This window comes from Centroberyx gerrardi, chromosome 17 (genome assembly GCF_048128805.1).
Source record: "Centroberyx gerrardi isolate f3 chromosome 17, fCenGer3.hap1.cur.20231027, whole genome shotgun sequence".
NCBI classification, from domain to species: Eukaryota; Metazoa; Chordata; class Actinopteri; order Beryciformes; family Berycidae; genus Centroberyx; species Centroberyx gerrardi.
In genome coordinates this window covers 27,070,497-27,082,844 of record NC_136013.1, presented here as the reverse complement: position 1 = coordinate 27,082,844, position 12,348 = coordinate 27,070,497, and the positions used below count along the sequence as shown (strand labels likewise).

General features: G+C 41.4%; 2 protein-coding genes across 2 annotated transcripts; both read left to right on the top strand.

Moving 5' to 3' along the window:
• The first annotated feature begins 7,199 nt into the window (after window positions 1–7,199).
• cd93 (CD93 molecule) lies at window positions 7,200–9,493 on the top strand. The gene has a single exon (XM_071917378.2). The coding sequence runs from the start codon at window positions 7,284–7,286 to the stop codon at window positions 9,006–9,008; it is 1,725 nt and encodes a 574-aa protein (XP_071773479.1). The 5' UTR covers window positions 7,200–7,283; the 3' UTR covers window positions 9,009–9,493.
• Window positions 9,494–9,554: 61 nt separating this feature from the next.
• LOC139925873 (thrombomodulin-like) lies at window positions 9,555–11,995 on the top strand. The gene has a single exon (XM_071917377.2). The coding sequence runs from the start codon at window positions 9,806–9,808 to the stop codon at window positions 10,955–10,957; it is 1,152 nt and encodes a 383-aa protein (XP_071773478.1). The 5' UTR covers window positions 9,555–9,805; the 3' UTR covers window positions 10,958–11,995.
• The last annotated feature ends 353 nt before the right edge of the window (window positions 11,996–12,348 follow it).

Genomic DNA, 12,348 nt, shown 5'->3' with positions numbered 1-12,348 from the left:
AAAAATTTTGTTTTTATTTTGGACTACATGTTTATCAATTAGGGTGTGCAGGGTGTAAATATGATCGGATGTGCGGTATTCTCTCTCTCTCTCTCTCTCTCTCTCTCTGTTGACATCATCTTTCATGTTGTAAATGCTACTCGAAAATACCTTTCTTGCCAGCTTGCAGGTTGTAATTTGTTGTTCAGCAGTGGATTTCTCTCTCTCTCTCTCTCTCTCTCTCTCTCTCTCTCTCTGTTATTTCTCATTCCCTCTGTCTCTGTTATTTCTCATTCCCTCTGTCATTTCACACATTTGAAATGGCCGGAACCTCCACATCCATTGCCCAATTGATATCAAAGTTGGTACACATGATGTTTGGACATGCCTCTAAAAGTATGCACTTCACAAGTTTGCCATATAATATAATAATTATATTTATTTAAATTTGTACAATTTGTGAATCATTTTTTTTCCCCAAAGGCACTTTGGTCTCTCAATCTATGCACCAAACTTGTAGCATAGGATCAATTACACTGTGTTAACCATTTATCAGCTCAATTGGATAAGAAACATGCTTGCTATGCTAACTATTGAATTTGAGATTGGGTGTGGCCTGATATTAAAATATCCTTAACACATTGACTATTCATTCAAATGTGGAAAATAGTGAAAATAAAGAAAAATGTGGTGTGTCTAAACTTTTGACTGGTTGTGTACATGTGGTAGCATTTGCGGTTTATACCTGTACATGTGGTAGCACTTCCATTGTGCCAATTTCAAGTTTAAAAATCTTAAATATGGCTTTCTAGTAAACTTTGTCAAAAGATATATTGTCTGCTATTGTATTTTCACCCTGGTAAAACTTAAACATGCAAAACTTTATACACTATTTTAATTTTCATTTTAAGTGATTGTGTTTACAGGAGTTAAACAGGGTTTATGTCAAATATACTGCTCAGTTGGTCTCCCATATAAATCCAATCAGGACCCACATGGAACCCATCTGGGCATAATATATAAGGGGCCCACATGGCACCCGGGGACAAACGCATGATAAGCCCAGATGAGGCCCAGATGTTACCCATTTGGGCTGCTAGAAGTGGGACCTACATGGGTCTCATATAAAGCACCTGGTTTGGCCCCACTTAAGGCCCAGTCAGATTGAAGCCCATATGGGCGAGCACAGGTGGGGCCTACATGGGTCTCATATAAATTGACCAGTTGGGCCCCACCTCAGGCCCAGTCAGATCCTACTTCAAGCCCATATGGGCGAACACAGATGGGGCCTACATGGGTCTCATATAAATCACCCAGTTGGGCCCCACCTAAAACCCAGTCAGATCCCACTTCAAGCCCATATGGGCGAACACAGGTGGGGCCACTGTGGAACCCACGGACAAACCCACTTGGGACCCATATTGCAGCCCGTGTTAACCCATATGGGCCCCACGATTCAATGTTGGCTGGGACACTAGCCCAAATCCAAAAGTATGACTGTGATTAGGAAAAACATCAATACCTTGAAGGATCTTTTCAACTAAATAAGCAAAAAATCAAAAGACTTGATTTTATCCAGGCTGGAGTCTCATAGGGTCTCAGAAACTATGCCTGAAAGAGGCTGGGGCGGGACAGAGGTGAAAATATTACTTTGTTGTAGGACAAAATTAAAGACATTTTTGGAAAGGCCTTGACCTGGAGAGTAACATATGTCAATATGAAGAACATGGGTGGTTCCTGTACTGCAATATTGCCCTTTGAACTCTGACCCGGGCTACTTTTGAAGGCTTATTATGCAGCAACACAAGGGGCTAGAGACATGGGGTCAACTTCTCTAGAAAGCTATTGAGCTGTACTTTCATGGGAGTGGGGTTACTGATGGCAGGCGGCACTGAGTTGGGTTGAAATGCAATATTTTCTGAAATTCTGCTGCTTCCCATTAAGATGGCTGAAATCTGACAAAATATTTGTTTTTTCCCACCCTCAAATACCCCAGTAACAATGTCAATTCCATGTTTACAACGTCAACTATGGGAGAAACAACAACAAAACAACAAAACCCATGGAGCAGGGCTTTTATTGTGAAGTGCTCATAGGAAGTGCCAAACAGTGCAAACTGTAGTTTTTCCGGGTGGAAGGTTGCGGTTGTGAAAAGGCAATTAAAAAAGATCAGCTGTGTTTCATGGGCAGAAAGAGATATGTTCAATGACAAACCGGATTATGCAACGTTTAGAAACAGAACTCCCGGCTGTGTTCTTCTATTTAAATTGTGCTTATTGTAAAGTAGATGTAACGATACAGTCGTTATAAAGTGCTATATTTTATGGAGTTTATTGACATGCCACTGAAATAACTTGTTATATAGGTTATGAGCCAAATTTATTTATTTATCTAGCAGGTGACATCAAATGGTAAATGCAAGCGATTTTTTTTTTCATTTGGCCTCGAAATTGATCTACAACCATACTAATCTTTTTTTTTTTTTTTTTTAATTAATATTAGCACCAAAGAGCTCAAGCAAAGAAATGCATCAAACCGGAATGCCTTATTTGGGCAGAAAATGTACGCCAGACTGTGTGTTCCGTGGTCCAGGAGAGAAAGTTGCAGGCGTCCAATACTGCCGCGAGAGGTTTTACCATGGAGTCTATAGAACACCTGGTGCGTCCTATACAGACGCAGAAGGGTATCGTCGTTATAGCGACGCCAAGGGACTTGACAAAGAGTCAACATAGGATGAGTTGGGAATGAGAACGGGTTGCAGGAGCCTGTCTTGCAGCCTTCTGTAAGCTGAGAGCAGTTTCAGCACATTTCAGCTTCTCCAGCACCACTAATGTGTGATTTTGCAGTTTTCACTGATCCTCAGCCCAAATGAGCTGAAAACAATGGAAACAGCTTTTCAGCAAGCTGTGAGCAGCTTCATCTTATTTCAGCTTCTCCAGCATCAGTAATGTATGATTTTGCAGTTTTCACTGTTTCTGACTTAAAATGAGCTGAAAAGGCTGGAAACAGCTTCCCAGGCCACCGGGAGCCTGTCTTGCGGCCTTCTGTAAGCTGAGAGCAGTTTTGAGCTCATTTCATTGGCCACAGAACTGCCGCTCACTGGATGTTTTTTGTTTATCACACCCTTCTCTGTAAACTCTAGAGACTGTAGTGCATGAAAATCCCAGGAGGGCAGCTGTTTCTGAGATGCTGAACTACCACGTCTGGCACCAACAGTCATATAAATCAATCAAACATGCTTTGATCACACATCTTTACCATTCTAATGTTCGGTCAAACAAAAAACTACTTCACCATGTCTGCCTGACTTATTGAGTTGCAGCCACATGATTCACTGTTTGGAGGAGCAGATTATTTGTGTTAACAAGTAGTGTACCTAATAAAGTGGCCTATGAGTGTATTATGTCATATTTATAGGATACTTTCTCATAATTATGATTTAGCATCTCATAATTATGACTTACTATCTCATAATTATGACTATTATGGCTCACTATCTCATAATTATGACTTAGCATCTCATAATTATGAGAAAGCTTCTCATAATTCTATTTAATGTCATTTTTTCTCTCTGCAAAATTCAAAGACTTGGAAGGATAAACTGACAAGTCAAAAAAAAATAACAACCCAGCAAGAAACTTGCACTTCACTGAATTTGGCCAGCAGATGGCAGTCAGGGACTAAATGTTATTGGTTGCCATTACAATAGAACAGAGAGAGATGGGTCTTCACACATGGAACACATGGATCCATATCTACCTCTCAGCAAACAACCCATCATTGGTCAAACACATTTTAGGACAACATTATGATTTGTCTACTAGATCATGTCTTTTTATTACTGGATGACTAAAACTCCAAGTTTGACTGGCCATTTTTAGATGCTGTGGTTAAAACACAAAGAATTGCAGTTCAGGCCCTGTTGCTGATTGAGGATATATAGATATATGTGCATTATAAATGCTTATAAAGATATATATGTTGTACATTTCTCAATGTGAAAAGAAAGAATGTGGCTTATGAAAAATTATTAAAGCTGCAGTGCTTATATTCACAGTCATTAATGTTTACAACAGTATTTATCCAGTGATTACAGCCATTATCAATTTGGCACTGTTACAAGATGCACTGAATGTACAAAATATTAGGGACATCTTCCTGATATTGACTTGTAGCCCATTTTGCACAATCCACATCTCATTTGTCTCAAAGCTTAAAAAATCCCTCTCTAACTCGTCTTCTTCTCTTTCTCTACATCTCCTCCTTTGTGATTGGTATAGATTTAATAAGGGATCATGGCTTCTACCTGGATTCCCCTTATCAGTGTGATTCATAAAAAGAGGAACTATCCCTATATTTTGTACATTTAGTGTAGTTTGTATATACAGAATATAAATATATTCATACTCCACACAATATGATTCCTTGGGACAATTGATGTACTATACATTTGTATTCATTGTTGTCTTCTATCGTAGAGATGGGAGACCAGAATTATTCCTACCCCTTAATCTCTGATGTTACATTGCTATACAACTCAACTGACATTTGAAAGATGGGAACAATTACTGTTACAGGAGAGATTATTGATACAATTTCTGGCTTAAAGCTAACACTATGCTATATAGTTGATTTAGATGTAAAAGTTGTGATTAGCATTTTGCATCGTTGCCAGTGGAGCAGCTCCAGACTTTCTTCTGATGGCATCATGATCCTTACTTATCCATTTTTTCACTTTCACTGAGACTTTTCAAGATCATGTACCAATATTATGTGGAATCTTATATTGACCGGTATTTGTTTTAAATATCCAGAGTTGACATCCAAGACAATCTCAGTCCATAGGGATTTCTTGGAAGTGGACTGTATGTTGGTGCCTATCTGTGAGCTCAGTGGCTGGGGGGACGTGTTACTCTATTTCCTGTAATTGAAGTTGGGGCACTTCCTCCCTTTAAACAAACACAGGAAATGTTTTTTGGATTCAAAAAATAAAAAAATGGCTTTGGAACTTCCAATCGACCCCAGTGATAGATTCAATCGTTCTCCAAGCATCATATTGGAAATGTTTATTCCTGTCCTCTTTCAAATCAAAGCTGTAGAGAAGCTTTGAATGGCTGGAATCAACTTCTCATCTATTTTGCACTCGCCAGGCGGAACTATTGTTCATGAAATCAAATCGGTAAGGAAACAATGAAGCACATAAATCTGACTGATAATTAGCTTTCTATGTCGTTATCAATGGAGCAGCTCAGACTTTGCATCTTGATGGCATCACAAATCACAACCTTGGTTCTCAGTTTTTTTACTCTCACAGAGATTTATTAATGTTCAGGAATTATAAACTGAATAATCAAACATCAAGTAAATTACCAACCGGTGTTTGCTTTTAAATGTCCAGAGCTGGCATCCAACTTGATTATGTTAGGTAATAAATAAGAATCTCTGTCCTTAGGGATTTTGTTGGAAGTGGACTCTGTATGTTGGTGCCTATCTGTGAGCTCACTGGCTGGAGGGGCGTGTTACCTTATTTCCTGTGATTGAAGTTGGGGCACTTCCTCCCTTTAAACAAACACAGGAAATGTTTTTTGGATTCACACGAATCTACTGGCCACTCAAAAAAAAACACATTCAGGCTACTCAGACTCGGTGCTCTCTGGTGGTACAAGAGTATCTCCAAATTCACTTACAGTAAGAACCCAGCCCAACAAGTGAAAAAATATTTTTTTTAGATTATTTTTTTGGCATTCTCCCCTTCATTTGACAGTTCAAAGTAAAGAGACAGGAAAGAGAGAGAGGGAGAGAGAGAGGGATGCCATGCGACAAAGGTCCATTTGAATGGCCGTCCACTCAAATGACGGAAAAGCTACAAGGGAGAAGGAGCAGTCAAATGATCAGTTTGAAGGATACACACCAGTGGAGGACTGTGGTTTCTTCAATATTAGTGCCAAACCCAGCGCAGTCACCCACTAAATATTGGATATCGGAGTCTTTTAGGATAATGTTGCAGACAGAATTTCAGTGGTGTGATCTTGCTATTTATCATTCATCCATCATAGGTGCAGATTGTGTTGAACAATACACAATAGTACATGGATAGAGTTAGACATTCTTCTTCATCACTTGCTGTATTCATTCATTCATAACACAAAACCCCCATCATTCCCACAAAGCCCTTCTTATTTCATTACCAGATATTAAAATCCCATGTTAGCCAGACCCTTAAAAAAGCGTGCAACCATGTCAAAGTGCGCACTCTCCATACCTTATAGTATATTTGATCTCACAGTTGTTTATCATTTTAATGGAGAGAAAAGACCATCGAAAAAAATTCCACTAATTTATTTGGAAGCCATATCTAAAAATAAAATGTCACATCATTGATTATTCCGGACCAACGTTCCCTCTAAGCTGATACTTTGGTGACATATGTCTTATAATTTATCACATCAAACAAATAATATCTGGTCAGTCATCAGTCATTGCTCTGCTTTGCCACCAGAAATTTAGACTATATAATTGTACCCACCAGGGGAAAATTATAGGGCCTTATTTTTATTCATGATCACACAATTAGTTTAAATACATCTAAACACACACACACACACACACACACACACACATACGCACACATACAGATAATATAGCAAAATTTAGATGATGAACCATTGATGACACAGGATGATGATGATGATGATGATGATGTTTATACTACTACCACCACTACTACTACTACTACTACTACTACTACTACTACTACTACTTCTACTACAATTGCTATTACCAATAATAATAATGAACTGTAAGTAGAATCCCTGTAATCCCTGTGATGAGTGACCCACCCACAACAAAAAGGTCACAGGTTCAATCCCTGCAGCAGCCTTTGTGTGTCCGTCCACAGTGTCCATTTGTCCTGTCAAAGTGTCCTTGAGACATTGAACCCCTACTTGCTCACTCATTGTAAGCAACTACAATTAAGAGGGTCAGCTAAAATGCCTAAAGCCTACTCAGGCCGGAGACATCTGGAAAAGCAGTCAAAACACTGCCGAGCCTGCTATTGTTTTCTATTTCAGAACGGAACTGGTCGCTGGGAGAGAGAAAAAAAGAACCCATAGCTGCTGCTAAACATTATTTCCGTCTTTAGTTTATGCCCCAAACAGGATACAGGAGCTTGAATGTTGCTTTCAAATCCACACCACTTGTATTGTGGCAACGAATGGGCGACCACATATTGGTCAAATTTGACCAAAAGACCCTTCAAGGACCCTTAGGATACAAGCGAATTTGTTGATTTGAACTACAAGGCAATGATGCTGCTGATTTTTCTACTGCAGCTCATCAACATCTGTGAGGGTTTATCTGGAGGAGTGGAATATGAAACGCTGTGCACGTCAAATGCCTGCTTCACTCTGCATATGGACAGGGTGAACTTTGAGGGCGCTCGTCTGAACTGTGTTGACAATGGAGGTTATCTGGTGACAGTCGGAGACAGAGCGGAGGAGGCTGTGCTGCGCTCGCTTCTCTCGCGGATCGACAGGAGACGCCAAGACAGGCTCCTCAAATTTTGGATTGGACTGAAACTCCACAAAGGGGACTGCGTGTTGCCTGACAGGACTCTGAAGGGTTTTAAGTGGGTATCTGAACATGAAGACACCCAGTACTCCAACTGGGGAAAGGAGCCCGTCAGCACATGCACTGAAGAGCGATGTGTTGCGGTTCGTTACACTTTATCAGGTCAGAACTCTCTAAAATGGATCGCTGGACCTTGCAAAGGGCCTGCTTATTACGCATGCAAGTTTTACTTCAAGGGCATGTGCAAAACTCTGGCGCTGTTGGGGCCTGGGCAGATAAACTACACGGCGCCCTTCTCAGCACAGCCGCTGAGAAATGACATGAAGTCATTACCACTTGGAACATACGCTAATATTCTGTGCGGTGAGCATCAGTCTCACTACTCTGTGTGCATGGCAATCGGCGACTCCTACAGTTGGAAAGACCCCGGCCCGTTTTGCAGGGTAGGAAAGCAAAATTGCACCTTTAACAACGGTGGGTGTGAACATTTGTGCCTTGAGGCCACGGACGGGGTGCGTTGCGCTTGCAAGGAAGGCTATGAGCTGGGCCAAGACAAACTCTCTTGCAGGATAAAAGACTTTTGCGGCGATTACACGTGCGAGCACCAGTGCGTCACGGGGGAGTCGGGTTACTCGTGCGCATGTCCGCAGGGCTTTGAACTTGATGCAAACCAGCGGAGCTGCTCTGACATTGATGAGTGCCAAATGCAGGCCTGCGAGGATCATTTATGCGTCAATACGCACGGCAGTTACACCTGCGCGTGTAGAGAAGGCTACGAAATGTTTGGCGGAAAATGCCGCGACGTGGACGAGTGCAATGAATCAAGGTGCGAGCAAAGCTGTTTGAACTCACTGGGATCCTTCTCCTGTCACTGCACTGCCGGCTTCACCGTATTTGAGGATGGCCACTCGTGTGTAGACATAGATGAATGCATCAGTAATCATTGCGAGTTTAAGTGCACCAATACTTTAGGCAGTTTCTTGTGTGCGTGTCCACGGAACTTCCACCTGGATAGCAATGGAATCACTTGCACTCCAGATTTGACAGATACCTCCACCGCTGCTTCATCAAGCGAGTCTGACGACAGGGAATCACATGAGAAAATCACTGAGTCCTTAACCACCATGGAAGTCCAGCACCAGACCCCGCACACCGACGCACCGCTTCCAGACTCGGTGAGCGTCATTATGCACGACGACCCGCAGGGCAACATCTCCTTGGGGACAAGTGTGCAAGCCGGCAAGCCGCTTAATTCCAGGGTGTTAATCTGCGTCCTAGGTTCGGTTATTCCTCTACTGCTCCTGGTCGCAGTCACTCTAGCTATTGCCATTTTTCGGTGTGGTCGCTCCAAAAGAGAAGCCAAGAAAATGACCACGGCCGACGGCTACTGCTGGGTGTCTTCTGGCTTAGAGCCGCATTTAGAGAAACTGTATGAGTCCATATTGACGGATGACCTATAATGACCTGACAGTGATGGAGACTGGGTACAAGGATTTGTTGCGTTTATTTATGTTATTTATGTGCTTGACGCCCCCCGTTTCTCTCTCTCTCTCACTCTCACTCATTCACTCACACACACACACACACACACACACTAGGAGGGTAGTTGGTAGAAGGAAGTAACAGGTTTGAATCAAATAGTATTCCTGCTGTTCTCTAAGCCTGCATGAGTCATTCCTTTATCATTATGATGATGGATCCATATAACAATAATGCTAGAGCTAGACACAGCCACTGCCTCATGAGCATTTTTCCTCTCTACATCATTCAAAAGAAATCATGTTCACCTTTACTTCAGAGATGTAATGGACCCACCTAAACTCAGTGTACCAGTTTTATTTGCTGAATACATTTCACACAACTTTTTGTCGGATAGAAATCTTCATGATGTAAACACATACTGTAGATCAGAGTATCAGATTAATTTAAATTAGACAAAGGGCTCTTTTTTGGAAAAAAGCAGGAATTAATGTTTTTTTTCTGAAATATAGCCTAATTGATTGTTTATATTGATGGTTGTTTGCATGGCCACTGGCTGAATGTCATAATTTAACCACCTTTTTATTTATCTCTACATCACTGACTACTAGGCCTACCCTGGAAAAAAGCAGTAGCCTTAATTGTCGCATTTCCTTCCTTTCTTTAATCGACTGCATTGTGTTGAGGGTGTTGCTTCCGGAGTAGGTAGCCGTGAAGCCTCTAAAATCTAAATGCTTTTAGCCAACCAACATTTTAGGATGATCTTCTACTAGCCAACATGGGCCTCTTGGAATTGACGACCGTCTTCTTACCAGTGAAAATAATCTCATTAGTTAGTTTAATGGCAGTAACTGTTATAATGCCAGTTAAGGCAGGACTGGGCATGGAGCGGCCTGGTGTGTGCATGTGCGTTGGAGATGATTGCGTAACCGTTAACCAAGACAGAGTGGATTTCCAGACAGCTGAGGAAGTATGCCGGGATAGGAATGGAGAGCTGATGGCTTTTCAGTCCGAGGTGGTTGAGAGCATCATTGAGAATTTGCTCGAGGGTGTGTATGGAAACCTCTGGATGGGACTGCGCTTACCGGATGGACTCTGCAGCAACCTGTCGGCACCGCTGCGAGGCTATGAGTGGACCGCCGGCAGCACGCACAGGGACACCATTCCATTCTCCAGCAAATGGAAAGACAGTGTTCAAGTCTGCGCTCCACACTGCGTGTCGCTTTCATATGATCAAAAGTGGACGGAGAGACCGTGCTCAGACAGAATCGACGGGTTTCTGTGCAAGACAGAGCACAAAGATGCGTTTCAAGGCCAAAGGTTATCGGATTCAAGTGTGCTCCTAAGCCCCGAAGGCTGTTCAGATGCTCCTTGTGAGCATAAATGCATAGACGTGGAGGGAGGTTATAAATGCTCTTGTTTTGATAGATATATCCCAAGCAGCCAGAATCCCCACCTGTGCAAAATGCACTGTAGAGAAGAGAAATGTCCAGCGATTTGTGATCGCAACATGGAGACGTGCAATTGTCCCGAGGGCTTTGTAAGAAGTGTGAACCTTTGTGTTGATATTGATGAATGCGAAATGCAGCAGTGTGAGCATGCTTGTGTAAACAGTTATGGCAGTTTCATCTGCTCCTGCAAAGAGGGATTTACTCTACAGGATCAAGTCAGATGTGTCAAAGGAGATGGAGATGGGAGTTTTACCGCCACAACTCCCGCCGCCCTCACGGGTTTCATCACACAAGCTGTCAATAACACATTGAGGGTTTCCTCGTCAACTGGTAATTTTCTCTGGCTATGGATTTTCCTCGCCCTGGCTTTGTTAGTGTTGATATTTGTGGTGAGGCATTGCGTTGTGAAGCGTCATGAGCGCAGTGAGCCCATTTCCCATCAAATATCCACTGTTGGTGCGGAAACAAATGAGTGTTGATGCTCAAAACAATTTACATTTTCTCTCTTAGGTATGAGAAAAAAGTTTCAAGAAAGTATTCTATATGATGATGATGATTATGATTACTATGATGATGATGATGATGATGATGATGATGATGATGATTATTATTATTATTATTATTATAGAACCAACACATTTGTTTGAAAATTATTCCAAGTGTCTGATCTATGTAGCCAGCTAAACTAAATTGATGTTAGTTCTATTTGAGTCAATTTCTGACAAAAACTTTGTCATACAATTAAAATGCATAAAAGAAAACGAAATATTTTGGGTTCAGGGTTGGTGCGATGCTGAAGTCTCATGGAGACAGAAACAGACTGTGGTCAGGGCGTTGACTTGTTTAGACTTAACTCTCATTTATCCTCGTACATTTCACTGTTGAGTTCTGAGTACCTGTTGCTTGTTAGACTAGATGGGACATAACTGGGTGCTAAAATCTCAGTAATTTGTTTTTGTATTGTGTACATGTGTCATAATCATGGTGTGGGGTGAGCCATTTATGTGGCATGACATGAAAGTAAAATATTAATTCATACATGCAGTACATTCATTCATTCAGTTATAATTTGCCAAAGAATCATCAACATTATTCTTGGCCTTAGAGCGCCATCTAGTGTTTAAAATAAACTGTTGAAAAGAGAAAACCCTTAAGACAGGGTGATCCTATTGCCTTTAAGGTATACCTTTCTTTCTGTTGACCTCCCAAGTAATCCAGCTTGTTATCCTTTATTTTGAAATAAGCTGCTATCTCAAAGTGCACAGTTTGGAAGATATTCACACTTGTCCTACTTGGTGATTCCTGTAGATGCTTATTCTATGGGGAAATAACACATTTGTGAGCCCTGCATTTGACAAACTGGCTTTGTTCCCCCAGACAAAGAATATCTATTTGCAACATTGCTTTATTTCTTTATTGTGAAATGTGTTGTTTGCTTTTAAATAATGTATGTATTGTAAAATGTCCAAATTCACGTGCCACCTTAAGAAAAATAAATCAAATTAAAAAAAAAACAACTTCTCAGTTCAATAGTTTTCTCACACACAGTGGACACACACTAGACCCACCAGGTAAAAATCGGGCCTCATTCACTAATATGTGCGTAGAAATGTTCTTACTTTGCGCACAAAATAAGTGCGCACGCAAAATTACCGTCGGATTCATGACACGTGCGCACCGGCCAATTTTGTTCTTACCACCGTGCGTATGTTAGTGAATCAGAATCATTCTAAATTGACAGGCGCGTGCCCGCTATTTGCAATCAGCATACTGCCACGCCCCCATTTCTCTATATAAGAAAATACGTTTGCCTAGAGGTGTATCATGGAGAAAGCGTCCATAAGTGGGATACTTCCAAGAAATGAGGGTG

Coding starts and splice junctions, on each gene's coding strand:
- cd93 (XM_071917378.2), top strand. CDS start 7,284: ATGATGCTGCTGATTTTTCTACTGCAGCTCATCAACATCTGTGAGGGT.
- LOC139925873 (XM_071917377.2), top strand. CDS start 9,806: ATGGGCCTCTTGGAATTGACGACCGTCTTCTTACCAGTGAAAATAATC.